The 19,303-nt window shown below is 40.4% G+C and overlaps 1 protein-coding gene across 1 annotated transcript; it reads right to left on the bottom strand.

The window, feature by feature from the left end:
- Positions 1 to 1,123: 1,123 nt before the first annotated feature.
- On the bottom strand, positions 1,124 to 10,914 carry LOC118936847 (C-type lectin domain family 4 member M-like). The gene is made up of 6 exons (XM_036934311.1): positions 10,455 to 10,914; positions 3,803 to 3,904; positions 2,745 to 3,554; positions 2,399 to 2,535; positions 2,194 to 2,303; positions 1,124 to 1,864 (listed from the first exon to the last, which is right to left on the bottom strand). The coding sequence occupies exons 1-6, from the start codon at positions 10,600 to 10,602 to the stop codon at positions 1,732 to 1,734; spliced, it is 1,440 nt and encodes a 479-aa protein (XP_036790206.1). The 5' UTR covers positions 10,603 to 10,914; the 3' UTR covers positions 1,124 to 1,731.
- Positions 10,915 to 19,303: the final 8,389 nt, after the last annotated feature.

Below are 19,303 nucleotides of genomic sequence, written 5' to 3'. Positions count from 1 at the left end.
CTGTATCTACCATGTGACATACTGTATCTACCATGTAACATACTGTATCTACCATGTAACATACTGTATTGTAACATACTGTATCTACAATGTAACATACTGTATTTTAACATTCTGTATCTACCATGTAACATACTGTATCTACCATGTAACATACTGTATCTACCATGTAACATACTGTATTGTACCATACTGTATCTACCATGTAACATACTGTATCTACCATGTAACATACTGTATCTACCATGTAACATACTGTATTGTACCATACTGTATTGTAACATACTGTATCGTAACATACTGTATCTACCATGTAACATACTGTATCTACCATGTAACATACTGTATCTACCATGTAACATACTGTATTGTACCATACTGTATCTACCATGTAACATACTGTATCTACCATGTAACATACTGTATTGTAACATACTGTATCTACCATGTAACATACTGTATCTACCATGTAACATACTGTATTGTAACATACTGTATCTACCATGTAACAAACTGCATCTTCCTTGCAACATACTGTATCTACCATGTGACATACTGTATTGTACCATACTGTATCTACCATGTAACATACTGTTTTGTAACATACTGTATCTACCATGTAACATACTGTATCTACCATGTAACATACTGTATTGTAACATACTGTATCTACCATGTAACAAACTGCATCTTCCTTGTAACATACTGTATCTACCATGTGACATACTGTATCTACCATGTAACATACTGTTTCTACCATGTAACATACTGTATTGTAACATACTGCATCTACCATGTCAGATACTGTATCTACCATGTAACATATTTGCCCTTTTCATCATATTTTTGCTCTGTGCCCTCGGCATGACGCCTGGATGTGACAAAGACCTTGTATGACAAACGGCCAGTACAATGAGATTTGGAGACGGTGCTTGGTGACGACAGGAAGTAGGTCTTCCTGTCTCAGTTTCTTGTGAAAAGTGCTGAGGGGAGAGCTTTGGCACGGGGGAAGGGGTCTGTGCTCCGTCCGAGAGGATACAGGCCAGGACACGGTGTGATTTGTTGGCTGGCCCCCTGACTGCCACTGGGGACGTGCCCCCCCCCCCCCCCCCCCCCAGGGGAATCAGTTGAGCGGGTCCCCAATGCGGTAGCAACGAAGGACCGCGTCCACCACCGTCCACCTCTGTTACTGGAGCCAAATTGTTTGTTACACATCCTGATGGGAGTTTTGTGCTATAGAAAACATTGGTGCCAGCGAGTTGTCCTCTCTTTGCCCCGAAGAGAGACGACCAAGGAGAATCCTAGTTAGCAGTACAGAGAGACGACCAAGGAGAATCATATTTAGCAGTTCAGAGAGACGAACAAGGAGAATCCTAGTTAGCAGTTCAGAGAGACAACCAAGGAGAATCCTAGTTAGCAGTTCAGAGAGACGACCAAGGAGAATCATATTTAGCAGTTCAGAGAGACAACCAAGGAGAATCCTAGTTAGCAGTTCAGAGAGACGACCAAGGATAATCATATTTAGCAGTACAGAAAGACTACCAAGGAGATCTAGTTAGCAGTACAGAGAGACGACCAACGAAAATCCTAGTTAGCAGTACAGAGAGACGACCAAGGAGATTCATATTTAGCAGTTCAGAGAGACGACCAAGGAGAATCCTAGTTAGCAGTTCAGAGAGACGACCAAGGAGAATCCAATTTACCAGTTCAGACAGAGAACCCAGAAGAATCCTATTTCTCACAGATCCATCTGTATTTATAGGAACAGTCATAGTCCCACCATTCTCCTGTGTCTGATGACCAGGAGTAGAAATACACACAGTTCTCTGCTCCTCCACCATTAGGGTCTTTACTGTTCCAATACCTGTAGAAGAAACAACACAGAATCAGACTGTCCACTGTTCCAATACCTGTAGAAGAAACAACACAGAATCAGGCTGTCCACTGTTCCAATACCTGTAGAAGAAACAACACAGAATCAGGCTGTCCACTGTTCCAATACCTGTAGAAGAAACAACACAGAATCAGACTGTCCACTGTTCCAATACCTGTAAGAGAAACAACACATAGAATCAGGCTGTCCACTGTTCCAACACCTGTAGAAGAAACAACACATATAATCAGGCTGTCCACTCCAAACCTCATACTCCAGACAGTGATGTCATAGTGACACAGAATTCATTAATGTCTTACTTTCTGGTCAGTGGTGTGTCGTCCACCCATTTCCAGGTCCCCTCAGAAACAGAGTCAGTCAGACCAATCCAGACATAGTTCTTTACACCGCATAACCAATTGACAAATGTCTGTAGTTGTGGGAGAGAGACAACATTGTTAAAACATAGTCATTACTGCTCGTTATCTCTCTCTCTCTTTTTTTCTCTCTACGTCACACACACACCTGATCGTCTTCGCTCTTGATGACCACCAGGTCTGCTCCTCTATTTCTGCAGTCCTGTCTGCTCTCCTCCCAGGATTTTGTCTCAGTAGAGACGTAATAACAACTGCTACCAAGCTTCTTCCATCCGTCCGGACACACTATAAGTTGAACATTTCTTGCTTTAGTCACGTTAATACAACAATGAATTAAGTATCAATCAGACAGTCAAGGAAGAAGGGACACTAACTAATGGACGGTATGGAAGTCCGCTTTTTTCTCACATATTTCCTTTAATGTAAGTTGAATTGCCTGTTTGTACGTGTCATGTGAACTGATAACAGAACAGACATTAGCCAATTTCACTCACCTTTCTGAACTAAAGATTGTTTTAGACATTCTGCCTCTTTTTGTAGCTGGTCTCTTTCTTCAGTCAGGGTGTTGTTGCTGGTCTGCAGCTGGTCTCTCTCTTTGGTCAGGCTGTTGTTGTTAGCCTGTATCTGGTCTCTTCCTGCAGTCAGGGTGTTGCAGCTGGTCTGTAGCTGGTCTCTCTGTTTGGTCAGGGTGTTATAATTGGTCTGCAGCTGGTCTCTTTCTGCAGTAAGGGTGTTGTTACTGGTCTGGAGCTGGTCTCTCTCTTTGGTCAGGGTGTTGTAGCTGGTCTGTAATTGGTCTCTCTCTTTGGTCAGGGAGTTGTAGCTGGTCTGTAGCTGGTCTCTCTGTTTGGTCAGGGTGTTGTAGCTGGTCTGCAGCTGGTCTTTTTCTGCAGTAAGGGTGTTGTTACTGGTCTGTAGCTGGTCTCTCTCTTTGGTCAGGGTGTTGTAGTTGGTCTGTAGCTGGTCTCTCTCTTTGGTCAGAGTGTTGTAGCTGGTCTGTAGCTGGTCTCTCTCTTTGGTCAGGGTGTTGTAGCTGGTCTGTAGCTGGTCTCTCTCTTTGGTCAGGGTGTTGTAGCTGGTCTGTAGCTGGTCTCTCTCTTTGGTCAGCGTGTTGTTGCTAGTCTGTAGCTGGTCTCTCTCTTTGGTCAGGGTGTTGTAGCTGGTCTGTAGCTGGTCTCTCACTTTGGTCGGGGTGTTGTAGCTGGTCTGTATCTGGTCTCTCTCTTTGGTCAGGGTGTTGAAACTGGTCTGTAGCTGGTCTCTCTCTTTCGTCAGGGTGTCGAAACTGGTCAATTGGTTTCTCTCTGTGAAATAATACAATCAACAACCAAGATAAAAGTGGAAAAGTTAATGAGACATGACCCAGACTGATGTCAATTTCAATTCCAGTCAATTCAGGAAGTACACTGGAATCATTTTCAATTAGAAACGTGTGGAATTGGAATTTGGTGTGTTTTCTGAATTAAATTGACTGGAATGTAAATGTAATAGAACCCTGGTTGTTACACCACTGATGATGAAGAATGTTTGAGTGAGAACATATCAAACTCACGGTAGAGTAACAGGCCTATGATCCAAGCCAGTAGGAGAACACACAGCAGCCCCAGACACACTGCAGCAGTTGGGAAATGTCTCTTCCACCTCCAAAGATACACTGAAGTACATATCATTATCATTAGAACTTGATCAATGTATATACATATGTTTTTCTTTCCAGTTGCTCTTTGAATCACTGAGGGAAATACACAAGGAACATGGAACAGAACACCAGAACTGAGTTCCAGAACCTCACATGTTCTACTGCTTGACTTCCAGAACCTCTAACAGAATATTTGCTTAAACATGCATGAGTTCAGGCACCCAAAATGACTGCCGGAAGCTATTTCAATCACGATCAAATTCCATTTGTTAAGTACTTCATAAAACAACAGGCGTATGCTAATAGTGAAATGCTGACCCATGGGTCATTTTCCAACAATGCAGAGAGAAATAAATATAAATACAGACGAGGATTAAATAACGAATAGCATTAACAAGTAAAAAATAACATGGGCTATATAACAATACATATACGGGGAGTAACAATACATTGTCGATGTGCAGGGGTACAAGGTAACCCGGAAATGAATTTACCACCATTTTGTGTTAGTCTGAATGAAATAAAAAAATTGTTGTCACTCTCCTGGAAATATGTTTTTAGAAATGTTTACAAATTAATATAATAATAATTATTATTATTCAACCTCTTATTATCTAAATACGTTCAGGAGTAAACATTTGTAAACATGTGTTTAACAAGTCACATAATAAGTTGCAATAATAGTGTTTAACATGATTTTTTTTCAATGACTACCTCATCTCTGTACCCCAACACATACAATTATCTGTAAGGTCCCTCAGTCAAACAGTGGATTTCAAACACAGATTCAACCACAAAGACCAGGGTGGTTTTCCAATGCCTCGCAAAGAAGAAGGGCACCTATTGATACGTTTTTTTTTTTAAATACAGATGTTGAATATCCCTTTGAGCATGGTGAAGTTATTACACGTTGAATGGTGTATCAATATACCCAGTCACTACAAAGATACAGGTGTCCTTCTTGACTCAGTTGCCGGAGAGGAAGGAAACTGCTCAGGGATTTCACCATACGGCCAATGGTGACTTTAAAACAGTTTTGGAGTTTAATGGTTGTGACAGGAGAAAACTGAGGATGGATCAACATTGTAGTTACTCCTCAACACTACTTGACAATGTGGAAATAAGAAAGCTGTCCAACATAGAAAATATATGGCAAAAAATGTGGCAAAGAAATTAAAATGTTGTCCTGAATACAAAGTGTTGTATTGGATTTTCCCAAAACATAACACATTTGAGTACCACTCTCCATAGTTTCAGGATTAAAAAAAAAGAAACAGACTGGAATTAACCAGGCAAAATCCTAGAGGAAAACCTGGTTGTTTGATTGCCACCAGACACTGGGAGAAAATTTCACCTTTCAGTTGGACAATAACCTAAAACACAAGGCCAAATCTACACTTGTAGCGCCCGATGCCGGAGTTGAGAAGCAGGTACGGGGAGTCAAAATTTAATAAGGAACAGACATGAAGTAAGACAGGCACAGAGTCAGCACACGGGCAGAACAACGTCATTCGACAGTCACTGCAGAAGCGGGGGAATACGCGGGACGGGGAAAGGCAGGAGTGCGTAATGCTGGGGAGCCTGGCGCCTTCGAGCACCAGGGTGAGAAGGGAGCAGGCGTGACAATGCTGGAGTTTGCAGAGTTACATTTTTTTACCTTTATTTAACTAGGCAAGTCAGTTAAGAACAAATTCTTATTGAACATACATTTGTCATATTTTATTGTCATATTTTTAAAAACTTGTCCATAAGGCATATGTTTTGTCCATTTGCAATATGATATCATAGGAAGTCAAAAGTCAGTGAACCATTGCCAAATGCCAGAAGAAGTGTCCAAATGCAATATGAAAGTATTGAAAGTGCCAAATCAGGATGTTATGTCCATTTGCTATGTACGATCAAAGGAAGTCGGTTTTCAAACCCAAAAGTCAATGAACCATGTCCAAATTGCATTTATACTGCCCAGATGAAATATAGCACTATGCTAAGCCATGAATCAACCTAGATGGTCTATTTGTCATGTATAATGAGGGAGAAGTGGGACTCTGTTGTTTTTTAACGATTTTTTGAAAAATGTCCAAATGACCAGGTGGAGGGTGCTCCCTCACCAACCGTGGACCACTTGCACCCCCCTAAAGGCATTAAAAACAATTTAAAAAATGTGCTTCTGGTAACCCGTTCCAATCACCCGGTGCACGGCTGTCTATTTGCAACATGTTCCAATGGGCATTTACCATCACAAATTTGACATGCTCAAAAATTATGCAGAAATGCAAAATTGACTGGCCCGATGAACTCGGGATGGTCGGGCAGTGATAGTGGTTCCTCTCCATCACTCGTTGTGTTGATTTCATCATCTCCATTTGGTGATGTTTTTGCACTGTTGAATCATATTGCAAATGCACTGTGCATTTGCAATATGTTTCAATGGGCATTTACCATCACAAATTTGTCACTGTTTAAACATATTGTAAATGGACAAAAGTCAGCCATCAAGTCACTGTCCATCAGTCAATTAGACATCAAACTGATACAAACTGACACCACGTCCACTTTTTCCAACTTGTTTTGAAGCCAACTATCACATATTTCAGAGCAGGCCCAAAATTCACAGAGCTTTCTGTTTAAAACGTAATTAAAACATTCAAAATGTAGCTACGTTCTGCGGGTTCAGTTCTGACATTATGTGTAGACCTAGCTGAGGCGACCCCGAATCCCAAGTTTTGGCTCGATAGGTAATTTGGAGCCTGAGCCGCGACCTTAATTGGTGCTGAAAATCCACATTTTCCAGGCGTTGCTACGGGGTCCTTGAATGAGCTATCGGACAGAAACGTTAGGGTCCGTCTCTATGGGCCGAGGCAGTTTCAATGCACCTAGTCTTGCGACTCTGGGCCTTTTCTAAATGTCGTCATTTTCGTGAAGGTGAAAATGAATTGAAGTTATTGCAAATGTACGAGGCTTTTTCTGGGTCTGAGAACCTTCTAGAGCCACATAACTCACCGTGCACTATCGGCAATGTATTCCTATGGGGAGAGAAGTCATTGCAAACTGTTTGCTAAGGGTTAATACCACAAAGTCAAGGTTAAGCTTGCACAGATCGGGAGGACCTCATGAACATTCTTAAAGTTGAACTGTGCTTCTAACCGTAACGGTTCCCCCGCTGTCCCCCAAAAGCACCTGAAATTTTAGGGCCACGCTTCATTTTATACCTATTTTTTCACGGTCGCTGCGCTCAGACCGAGCAAGCTACGGTCAAGCAGGGCATCTCGTTGAACTCAGCACGGCCTAGGCTCTGAGTTTCTTTAAGCACCGCACTGTGTCACTCCCTCCTTGCTGTGTGTGTGTGTGTGTGTGTGTGTGTGTGTGTGTGTGTGTGTGTGTGTGTGTGTGTGTGTGTGTGTGTGTGTGTGTGTGTGTGTGTGTGTGTGTGTGTGTGTGTGACGTTTGTTGGGAGAAATGACTGATTTACAGTTCATCCTAATCACACGTGAAGTTTTGAAAATATCTGATATTTTTTCACTATTTTAACTATTTAGATTCCGGTTGAAGCTGAAAGTGAACACATATCCTCCTTGGGGTCAGAATATTGAATTTGTATATTGAGTCTTTACGTTAAGAACTGACTTATTTACAGAGTGTTGAATGAGTGTGTGTTATTTCAGAAATCAAATTACGTAAATTACGATAGAATAATGGCTGTTTCTTTTTTTCCTGACACTGTAGATTCGTGTACTTTGACATGAAGCGGTCAAATTAGCGCTCTATTTTCGTTTTTGACCTTTAATCCCAGGAAAATGGCCTTAACTCAAAAAAAGCGTTGAGGCCTCGACACCATCGTGTTCGGGGCCAACTCCCCATTATGCCAAACCTATGCTCACCAAGTTCCGTCTTCAAAGTCTTTTCCGTTTAGGAGAAATGGCCGTGTCGTAATTGGTGATGTTTTATACATTTGCAATAAGATTCCATTCGTCATCTGGAAGCGGAAAAATGACCAAAATGTAAACATTTTATGAAACGACAACCGAATGCCCGAGAGACTTCGTTCAATGACTTCCTGGGAGATCTGGCCCAGCTGCACGGCCTGCCGCGCAAATGCCGAAAAGTGCCCTTCTGCGTGTAATCTTCTGACCCACTGGAGTTGTGATACAATGAATTGTAAGTGAAATAATTGTTGGAAAATGTAAACAATGTAAATGTAAATGTTGGAAAAATTACTTGTGTCATGCACAAAGTAGATATCCTAAACGACTTGCCAAAACTATAGTTTGTTAACAAGAAATTTGTGAAAGTGGTTGAAAAACAACCTTTAAATGACTCCTAAGTGTATGCAAAGTTCTGACTTCAACTGTATGATGTTCTGAAATGTGAACACAGAAATATTGGACATCAACTCATATTATGGTGGTGATTTGACAAAATTACAATCATGGTCTTGAATTGGACTCGCATTTTACTGGTCTTGGTCTTGACTCGGTCTCGCCCCCCCCACCCCCTCCCGGTCTCGGTCTTGACATGGTCTTGCCCCCTCCAGCCCGGTTTCCGTCTTGACTCAGTTCCCCCCCCCCCCACCCTCCCGGTCTCAGTCTTGACTCGGTCTAGCCCCCTCCAGCCCGGTCTCGGCTCAGTCTCAACCCCCTCCCGGTCTCAGTCTTGACTCGGTCTCGCCCCCCCCACCCCCTCCCGGTCTCGGTCTTGACTTGGTCTTGCCCCCTCCAGCCCGGTTTCCGTCTTGACTCAGTTCCCCCCCCCCCCCCCCCCCCTCCCGGTCTCAGTCTTGACTCGGTCTAGCCCCCTCCAGCCCGGTCTCGGCTCAGTCTCAACCCCCTCCCGGTCTCAGTCTTGACTCGGTCTCGCCCCCTCCAGCCTGGTCTCAGTCTTGACTCGGTCTAGCCCCCTCCAGCCCAGTCTCAGTCTTGACTCAGTCTCGCCCCCTCCCGGTCTCAGGCTTGACTCGGTCTAGCCCTCTCCGGCCCGGTCTCAGGCTTGACTCGGTCTAGCCCCCTCCAGCCCGGTCTCAGTCTTGACTCGGTCTAGCCCCGCTCCAGCCCGGTCTCAGTCTTGACTCGTCTAGCCCCCTTCAGCCCGGTCTCAGTCTTGACTCGGTCTAGCCACCTCCAGCCCGGTCTCCGTCTTAACTCGGTCTAGCCCCCTCCAGCCCGGTCTCAGTCTTGACTCTCGGTCTAGCCACCTCCAGCCCGGTCTCAGTCTTGACTCGGTCTAGCCACCTCCAGCCCGGTCTCAGTCTTGACTCGGTCTAGCCACCTCCAGCCTGGTCTCAGTCTTGACTCGGTCTAGCCCCCTCCAGCCCAGTCTCAGTCTTGACTCAGTCTCGCCCCCTCCCGGTCTCGGGCTTGACTCAGTCTCGCCCCCCCCCCCCCCCCCCCCCCCGCCCCCTCTTCCCGGTCTCAGGCTTGACTCGGTCTAGCCCTCTCCAGCCCGGTCTCAGTCTTGACTCGGTCTAGCCCCCTCCAGCCCGGTCTCAGTCTTGACTCGGTCTAGCCCCGCTCCAGCCCGGTCTCAGTCTTGACTCGTCTAGCCCCCTTCAGCCCGGTCTCAGTCTTGACTCGGTCTAGCCACCTCCAGCCCGGTCTCCGTCTTAACTCGGTCTAGCCCCCTCCAGCCCGGTCTCAGTCTTGACTCTCGGTCTAGCCACCTCCAGCCCGGTCTCAGTCTTGACTCGGTCTAGCCACCTCCAGCCCGGTCTCAGTCTTGACTCGGTCTAGCCCCCTCCAGCCTGGTCTCAGTCTTGACTCGGTCTAGCCCCCTCCAGCCCAGTCTCAGTCTTGACTCAGTCTCGCCCCCTCCCGGTCTCGGGCATGACTCAGTCTCGCCCCCCCCCCCCCCCGCCCCCTCTTCCCGGTCTCAGGCTTGACTCGGTCTAGCCCTCTCCAGCCCGGTCTCAGTCTTGACTCGGTCTAGCCCCCTCCAGCCCGGTCTCAGTCTTGACTCGATCTAGCCCCGCTCCAGCCCGGTCTCAGTCTTGACTCGTCTAGCCCCCTTCAGCCCGGTCTCAGTCTTGACTCGGTCTAGCCACCTCCAGCCCGGTCTCCGTCTTAACTCGGTCTAGCCCCCTCCAGCCCGGTCTCAGTCTTGACTCTCGGTCTAGCCACCTCCAGCCCGGTCTCAGTCTTGACTCGGTCTAGCCACCTCCAGCCCGGTCTCAGTCTTGACTCGGTCTAGCCACCTCCAGCCTGGTCTCAGTCTTGACTCGGTCTAGCCACCTCCAGCCCGGTCTCAGTCTTGACTCGGTCTAGCCACCTCCAGCCCGGTCTCAGTCTTGACTCGGTCTAGCCCCCTCCAGCCTGGTCTCAGTCTTGACTCGGTCTAGCCCCCTCCAGCCCAGTCTCAGTCTTGACTCAGTCTCGCCCCCTCCCGGTCTCGGGCTTGACTCAGTCTCGCCCCCCCCCCCGCCCCCTCTTCCCGGTCTCAGGCTTGACTCGGTCTAGCCCTCTCCAGCCCGGTCTCAGTCTTGACTCGGTCTAGCCGTGTGTGTGTGTGTGTGTGTGTGTGTGTAGCGGTGTAAGTATGTGTCAGTGTCTAGCATTAAACGAGGTTAAACTGTTACCTGAATGTTGTTCACCAGCTCCATCCTTCTTGCGGGGCATGATGGGTCTTTCGTTGTTGTAAATATGATCATCAATATCCATGGTCTCTATTTCATTAGGTTCTTCGTCTTCAAATCCATTTGTGTATTCATAGATTCCCTTTGACATCTTTTTACGCTTGTGCTCCCCAAACAAACATCTACTCTTTTAACTTCTACTGTTGTATCTTCTACTGTTGTATCTTCTACTGTTGTATCTTCTACTGTTGTATCTTCTACTGTTGTAACTTCTACTGTTGTATCTTCTACTGTTGTAACTTCTACTGTTGTATCTTCTACTGTTGTATCTTCTACTGTTGTATCTTCTACTGTTGTATCTTCTACTGTTGTATCTTCTACTGTTGTAACTTCTACTGTTGTATCTTCTACTGTTGTATCTTCTACTGTTGTATCTTCTACTGTTGTAACTTCTACTGTTGTATCTTCTACTGTTGTATCTTCTACTGTTGTATCTTCTACTGTTGTATCTTCTGCTATTGTATCTTCTACTGTTGTAAAGTCTGCTGTTATCTCAGTTGTAGGTTTGTGTCTGTTCGCTGCACAGCTGGAGCCTCTGTGTGAGTCAGTCTAATGTCAGAGACAGTTTTAACAGTCAACCTCATTAAAGGGGAAACTGTCTAACCAATAGTACGACACTAACCACCACCATGTGACCACAGACTTATTTTTTGAAAACCATGTTTGTTTATCACAGTATAGATTAGTTTGTATATTTAGTTTATATTAGTTTAGTTTACCACAGTGTAGATTAGTTTGTATATTTAGTTTATATTAGTTTAGTTTACCACAGTGTAGATTGGTTTATATATTTAGTTTATATTAGTTTAGTTTACCACAGTGAAGATTAGTTTGTATATTTAGTTTATATTAGTTTAGAACAGTGTAGATTCGTGTGTAAACTCCACATTTATATTTAACAAGAGGGACCACATCTATATTTAACAAGAGAGACCACATCTATATTTAATAAGAGAGACCACATCTATATTAACAAGAGAGACCACATCTATATTAACAAGAGAGACCACATCTATATTTAACAAGAGAGACCACATCTATATTTAACAAGAGAGACCACATCTATATTTAACAAGAGGGACCACTCCACATCTATATTTAACAAGAGAGACCACATCTATATTTAACAAGAGAGACCACATCGATATTTAACAAGAGAGACCACATCTATATTTAACAAGAGGGACCACATCTATATTAAACAAGAGAGACCACATCTATATTTAACAAGAGAGACCACTCCACATCTATATTTAACAAGAGAGACCACATCTATATTTAACAAGAGAGACCACATCTATATTTAACAAGAGAGACCACATCTATATTTAACAAGAGAGACCACATCTATATTTAACAAGAGGGACCACATCTATATTAACAAGAGAGACCACATCTATATTTAACAAGAGAGACCACATCTATATTTAACAAGAGAGACCACATCTATATTTAACAAGAGAGACCACATCTATATTTAACAAGAGGGACCACATCTATATTTAACAAGAGAGACCACATCTATATTTAACAAGAGAGACCACTCCACATCTATATTTAACAAGAGAGACCACATCTATATTTAACAAGAGAGACCACATCTATATTTAACAAGAGAGACCACATCTATATTTAACAAGAGAGACCACTACACATCTATATTTAACAAGAGAGACCACATCTATATTTAACAAGAGAGACCACATCTATATTTAACAAGAGAGACCACATCTATATTTAACAAGAGGGACCACATCTATATTTAACAAGAGAGACCACATCTATATTTAACAAGAGGGACCACATCTATATTTAACAAGAGAGACCACATCTATATTTAACAAGAGAGACCACATCTATATTTAACAAGAGGGACCACATCTATATTTAACAAGAGAGACCACATCTATATTTAACAAGAGAGACCACATCTATATTTAACAAGAGAGACCACATCTATATTTAACAAGAGGGACCACATCTATATTTAACAAGAGAGACCACATCTATATTAACAAGAGAGACCACATCTATATTTAACAAGAGAGACCACATCTATATTTAACAAGAGGGACCACATCTATATTTAACAAGAGGGACCACATCTATATTTAACAAGAGGGACCACATCTATATTTAACAAGAGAGACCACTCCACATCTATATTTAACAAGAGAGACCACATCTATATTTAACAAGAGGGACCATATCTATATTTAACAAGAGAGACCACATCTATATTTAACAAGAGGGACCACATCTATATTTAACAAGAGAGACCACATCTATATTTAACAAGAGAGACCACTCCACATCTATATTTAACAAGAGAGACCACATCTGTATTTAACAAGAGAGACCACATCTATATTTAACAAGAGGGACCACATCTATATTTAACAAGAGAGACCACATCTATATTTAACAAGAGGGACCACATCTATATTTAACAAGAGAGACCACTCCACATCTATATTTAACAAGAGAGACCACATCTATATTTAACAAGAGAGACCACTCCACATCTATATTTAACAAGAGAGACCACATCTATATTTAACAAGAGAGACCACTCCACATCTATATTTAACAAGAGAGACCACTCCACATCTATATTTAACAAGAGAGACCACATCTATATTTAACAAGAGAGACCACATCTATATTTAACAAGAGAGACCACATCTATATTTAACAAGAGAGACCACATCTATATTTAACAAGAGGGACCACATTTATATTTAACAAGAGGGACCACATCTATATTTAACAAGAGAGACCACATCTATATTTAACAAGAGAGACCACTCCACATCTATATTTAACAAGAGAGACCACCTCTATATTTAACAAGAGAGACCACATCTATATTTAACAAGAGAGACCACATCTATATTTAACAAGAGAGACCACTCCACATCTATATTTAACAAGAGAGACCACATCTATATTTAACAAGAGAGACCACATCTATATTTAACAAGAGAGACCTCTCCACATCTATATTTAACAAGAGGGACCACTCCACATCTATATTTAACAAGAGAGACCACATCTATATTTAACAAGAGGGACCACATCTATATTTAACAAGAGAGACCACTCCACATCTATATTTAACAAGAGAGACCACATCTATATTTAACAAGAGAGACCACTCCACATCTATATTTAACAAGAGAGACCACTCCACATCTATATTTAACAAGAGAGACCACATCTATATTTAACAAGAGAGACCACATCTATATTTAACAAGAGAGACCACATCTATATTTAACAAGAGAGACCACATCTATATTTAACAAGAGAGACCACATCTATATTTAACAAGAGGGACCACATTTATATTTAACAAGAGGGACCACATCTATATTTAACAAGAGAGACCACATCTATATTTAACAAGAGAGACCACTCCACATCTATATTTAACAAGAGAGACCACATCTATATTTAACAAGAGAGACCACATCTATATTTAACAAGAGAGACCACATCTATATTTAACAAGAGAGACCACTCCACATCTATATTTAACAAGAGAGACCACATCTATATTTAACAAGAGAGACCACATCTATATTTAACAAGAGAGACCACTCCACATCTATATTTAACAAAAGAGGGACCACTCCACATCTATATTTAACAAGAGAGACCACATCTATATTTAACAAGAGGGACCACATCTATATTTAACAAGAGAGACCACATCTATATTTAACAAGAGAGACCACATCTATATTTAACAAGAGAGACCACATCTATATTTAACAAGAGGGACCACTCCACATCTATATTTAACAAGAGAGACCACATCTATATTTAACAAGAGAGACCACATCGATATTTAACAAGAGAGACCACATCTATATTTAACAAGAGGGACCACATCTATATTAAACAAGAGAGACCACATCTATATTTAACAAGAGAGACCACTCCACATCTATATTTAACAAGAGAGACCACATCTATATTTAACAAGAGAGACCACATCTATATTTAACAAGAGAGACCACATATATATTTAACAAGAGAGACCACATCTATATTTAACAAGAGGGACCACATCTATATTAACAAGAGAGACCACATCTATATTTAACAAGAGAGACCACATCTATATTTAACAAGAGAGACCACATCTATATTTAACAAGAGAGACCACATCTATATTTAACAAGAGGGACCACATCTATATTTAACAAGAGAGACCACATCTATATTTAACAAGAGAGACCACTCCACATCTATATTTAACAAGAGAGACCACATCTATATTTAACAAGAGAGACCACATCTATATTTAACAAGAGAGACCACATCTATATTTAACAAGAGAGACCACTACACATCTATATTTAACAAGAGAGACCACATCTATATTTAACAAGAGAGACCACATCTATATTTAACAAGAGAGACCACATCTATATTTAACAAGAGGGACCACATCTATATTTAACAAGAGAGACCACATCTATATTTAACAAGAGGGACCACATCTATATTTAACAAGAGAGACCACATCTATATTTAACAAGAGAGACCACATCTATATTTAACAAGAGGGACCACATCTATATTTAACAAGAGAGACCACATCTATATTTAACAAGAGAGACCACATCTATATTTAACAAGATAGACCACATCTATATTTAACAAGAGGGACCACATCTATATTTAACAAGAGAGACCACATCTATATTAACAAGAGAGACCACATCTATATTTAACAAGAGAGACCACATCTATATTTAACAAGAGAGACCACATCTATATTTAACAAGAGAGACCACATCTATATTTAACAAGAGGGACCACATTTATATTTAACAAGAGGGACCACATCTATATTTAACAAGAGAGACCACATCTATATTTAACAAGAGAGACCACTCCACATCTATATTTAACAAGAGAGACCACATCTATATTTAACAAGAGAGACCACATCTATATTTAACAAGAGAGACCACATCTATATTTAACAAGAGAGACCACTCCACATCTATATTTAACAAGAGAGACCACATCTATATTTAACAAGAGAGACCACATCTATATTTAACAAGAGAGACCACTCCACATCTATATTTAACAAAAGAGGGACCACTCCACATCTATATTTAACAAGAGAGACCACATCTATATTTAACAAGAGGGACCACATCTATATTTAACAAGAGAGACCACATCTATATTTAACAAGAGAGACCACATCTATATTTAACAAGAGAGACCACATCTATATTTAACAAGAGGGACCACTCCACATCTATATTTAACAAGAGAGACCACATCTATATTTAACAAGAGAGACCACATCGATATTTAACAAGAGAGACCACATCTATATTTAACAAGAGGGACCACATCTATATTAAACAAGAGAGACCACATCTATATTTAACAAGAGAGACCACTCCACATCTATATTTAACAAGAGAGACCACATCTATATTTAACAAGAGAGACCACATCTATATTTAACAAGAGAGACCACATATATATTTAACAAGAGAGACCACATCTATATTTAACAAGAGGGACCACATCTATATTAACAAGAGAGACCACATCTATATTTAACAAGAGAGACCACATCTATATTTAACAAGAGAGACCACATCTATATTTAACAAGAGAGACCACATCTATATTTAACAAGAGGGACCACATCTATATTTAACAAGAGAGACCACATCTATATTTAACAAGAGAGACCACTCCACATCTATATTTAACAAGAGAGACCACATCTATATTTAACAAGAGAGACCACATCTATATTTAACAAGAGAGACCACATCTATATTTAACAAGAGAGACCACTACACATCTATATTTAACAAGAGAGACCACATCTATATTTAACAAGAGAGACCACATCTATATTTAACAAGAGAGACCACATCTATATTTAACAAGAGGGACCACATCTATATTTAACAAGAGAGACCACATCTATATTTAACAAGAGGGACCACATCTATATTTAACAAGAGAGACCACATCTATATTTAACAAGAGAGACCACATCTATATTTAACAAGAGGGACCACATCTATATTTAACAAGAGAGACCACATCTATATTTAACAAGAGAGACCACATCTATATTTAACAAGATAGACCACATCTATATTTAACAAGAGGGACCACATCTATATTTAACAAGAGAGACCACATCTATATTAACAAGAGAGACCACATCTATATTTAACAAGAGAGACCACATCTATATTTAACAAGAGGGACCACATCTATATTTAACAAGAGGGACCACATCTATATTTAACAAGAGGGACCACATCTATATTTAACAAGAGAGACCACTCCACATCTATATTTAACAAGAGAGACCACATCTATATTTAACAAGAGGGACCATATCTATATTTAACAAGAGAGACCACATCTATATTTAACAAGAGGGACCACATCTATATTTAACAAGAGAGACCACATCTATATTTAACAAGAGAGACCACTCCACATCTATATTTAACAAGAGAGACCACATCTGTATTTAACAAGAGAGACCACATCTATATTTAACAAGAGGGACCACATCTATATTTAACAAGAGAGACCACATCTATATTTAACAAGAGGGACCACATCTATATTTAACAAGAGAGACCACTCCACATCTATATTTAACAAGAGAGACCACATCTATATTTAACAAGAGAGACCACTCCACATCTATATTTAACAAGAGAGACCACATCTATATTTAACAAGAGAGACCACTCCACATCTATATTTAACAAGAGAGACCACTCCACATCTATATTTAACAAGAGAGACCACATCTATATTTAACAAGAGAGACCACATCTATATTTAACAAGAGAGACCACATCTATATTTAACAAGAGAGACCACATCTATATTTAACAAGAGAGACCACATCTATATTTAACAAGAGGGACCACATTTATATTTAACAAGAGGGACCACATCTATATTTAACAAGAGAGACCACATCTATATTTAACAAGAGAGACCACTCCACATCTATATTTAACAAGAGAGACCACATCTATATTTAACAAGAGAGACCACATCTATATTTAACAAGAGAGACCACATCTATATTTAACAAGAGAGACCACTCCACATCTATATTTAACAAGAGAGACCACATCTATATTTAACAAGAGAGACCACATCTATATTTAACAAGAGAGACCACTCCACATCTATATTTAACAAGAGGGACCACTCCACATCTATATTTAACAAGAGAGACCACATCTATATTTAACAAGAGGGACCACATCTATATTTAACAAGAGAGACCACTCCACATCTATATTTAACAAGAGAGACCACATCTATATTTAACAAGAGAGACCACTCCACATCTATATTTAACAAGAGAGACCACTCCACATCTATATTTAACAAGAGAGACCACATCTATATTTAACAAGAGAGACCACATCTATATTTAACAAGAGAGACCACATCTATATTTAACAAGAGAGACCACATCTATATTTAACAAGAGAGACCACATCTATATTTAACAAGAGAGACCACATCTATATTTAACAAGAGGGACCACATTTATATTTAACAAGAGGGACCACATCTATATTTAACAAGAGAGACCACATCTATATTTAACAAGAGAGACCACTCCACATCTATATTTAACAAGAGAGACCACATCTATATTTAACAAGAGAGACCACATCTATATTTAACAAGAGAGACCACATCTATATTTAACAAGAGAGACCACTCCACATCTATATTTAACAAGAGAGACCACATCTATATTTAACAAGAGAGACCACATCTATATTTAACAAGAGAGACCACTCCACATCTATATTTAACAAGAGGGACCACTCCACATCTATATTTAACAAGAGAGACCACATCTATATTTAACAAGAGGGACCACATCTATATTTAACAAGAGAGACCACATCTATATTTAACAAGAGAGACCACATCTATATTTAACAAGAGGGACCACATCTATATTTAACAAGAGAGACCACATCTATATTTAACAAGAGAGACCACATCTATATTTAACAAGAGGGACCACATTTATATTTAACAAGAGAGACCACATCTATATTTAACAAGAGGGACCACATCTATATTTAACAAGAGAGACCACATCTATATTTAACAAGAGGGACCACATCTATATTTAACAAGAGAGACCACTCCACATCTATATTTAACAAGAGAGACCACATCTATATTTAACAAGAGAGACCACTCCACATCTATATTTAACAAGAGAGACCACATCTATATTTAACAAGAGAGACCACTCCACATCTATATTTAACAAGAGAGACCACTCCACATCTATATTTAACAAGAGAGACCACATCTATATTTAACAAGAGAGACCACATCTATATTTAACAAGAGAGACCACATCTATATTTAACAAGAGAGACCACATCTATATTTAACAAGAGAGACCACATCTATATTTAACAAGAGGGACCACATTTATATTTAACAAGAGGGACCACATCTATATTTAACAAGAGAGACCACATCTATATTTAACAAGAGAGACCACATCTATATTTAACAAGAGAGACCACATCTATATTTAACAAGAGAGACCACATCTATATTTAACAAGAGAGACCACTCCACATCTATATTTAACAAGAGAGACCACATCTATATTTAACAAGAGAGACCACATCTATATTTAACAAGAGAGACCACTCCACATCTATATTTAACAAGAGGGACCACTCCACATCTATATTTAACAAGAGAGACCA

This window comes from Oncorhynchus mykiss, chromosome 10, assembly GCF_013265735.2.
Source record: "Oncorhynchus mykiss isolate Arlee chromosome 10, USDA_OmykA_1.1, whole genome shotgun sequence".
Classification (NCBI taxonomy): domain Eukaryota; kingdom Metazoa; phylum Chordata; class Actinopteri; order Salmoniformes; family Salmonidae; genus Oncorhynchus; species Oncorhynchus mykiss.
This window is presented reverse-complemented; position numbering and strand designations above follow the sequence as displayed.

What these genes read in the sequence shown, in the direction of transcription:
- LOC118936847 (XM_036934311.1), bottom strand. Translation starts at nt 10,602, where the DNA reads ATGTCAAAGGGAATCTATGAATACACAAATGGATTTGAAGACGAAGAA. An exon ending in ACAATCTTTAGTTCAGAAAG is followed by an intron (nt 2,536 to 2,744) that starts GTGAGTGAAATT and finishes TTCAACTTATAG; the next exon opens with TGTGTCCGGACGGATGGAAG. An exon ending in GACACACCACTGACCAGAAA is followed by an intron (nt 1,865 to 2,193) that starts GTAAGACATTAA and finishes TTTCTTCTACAG; the next exon opens with GTATTGGAACAGTAAAGACC.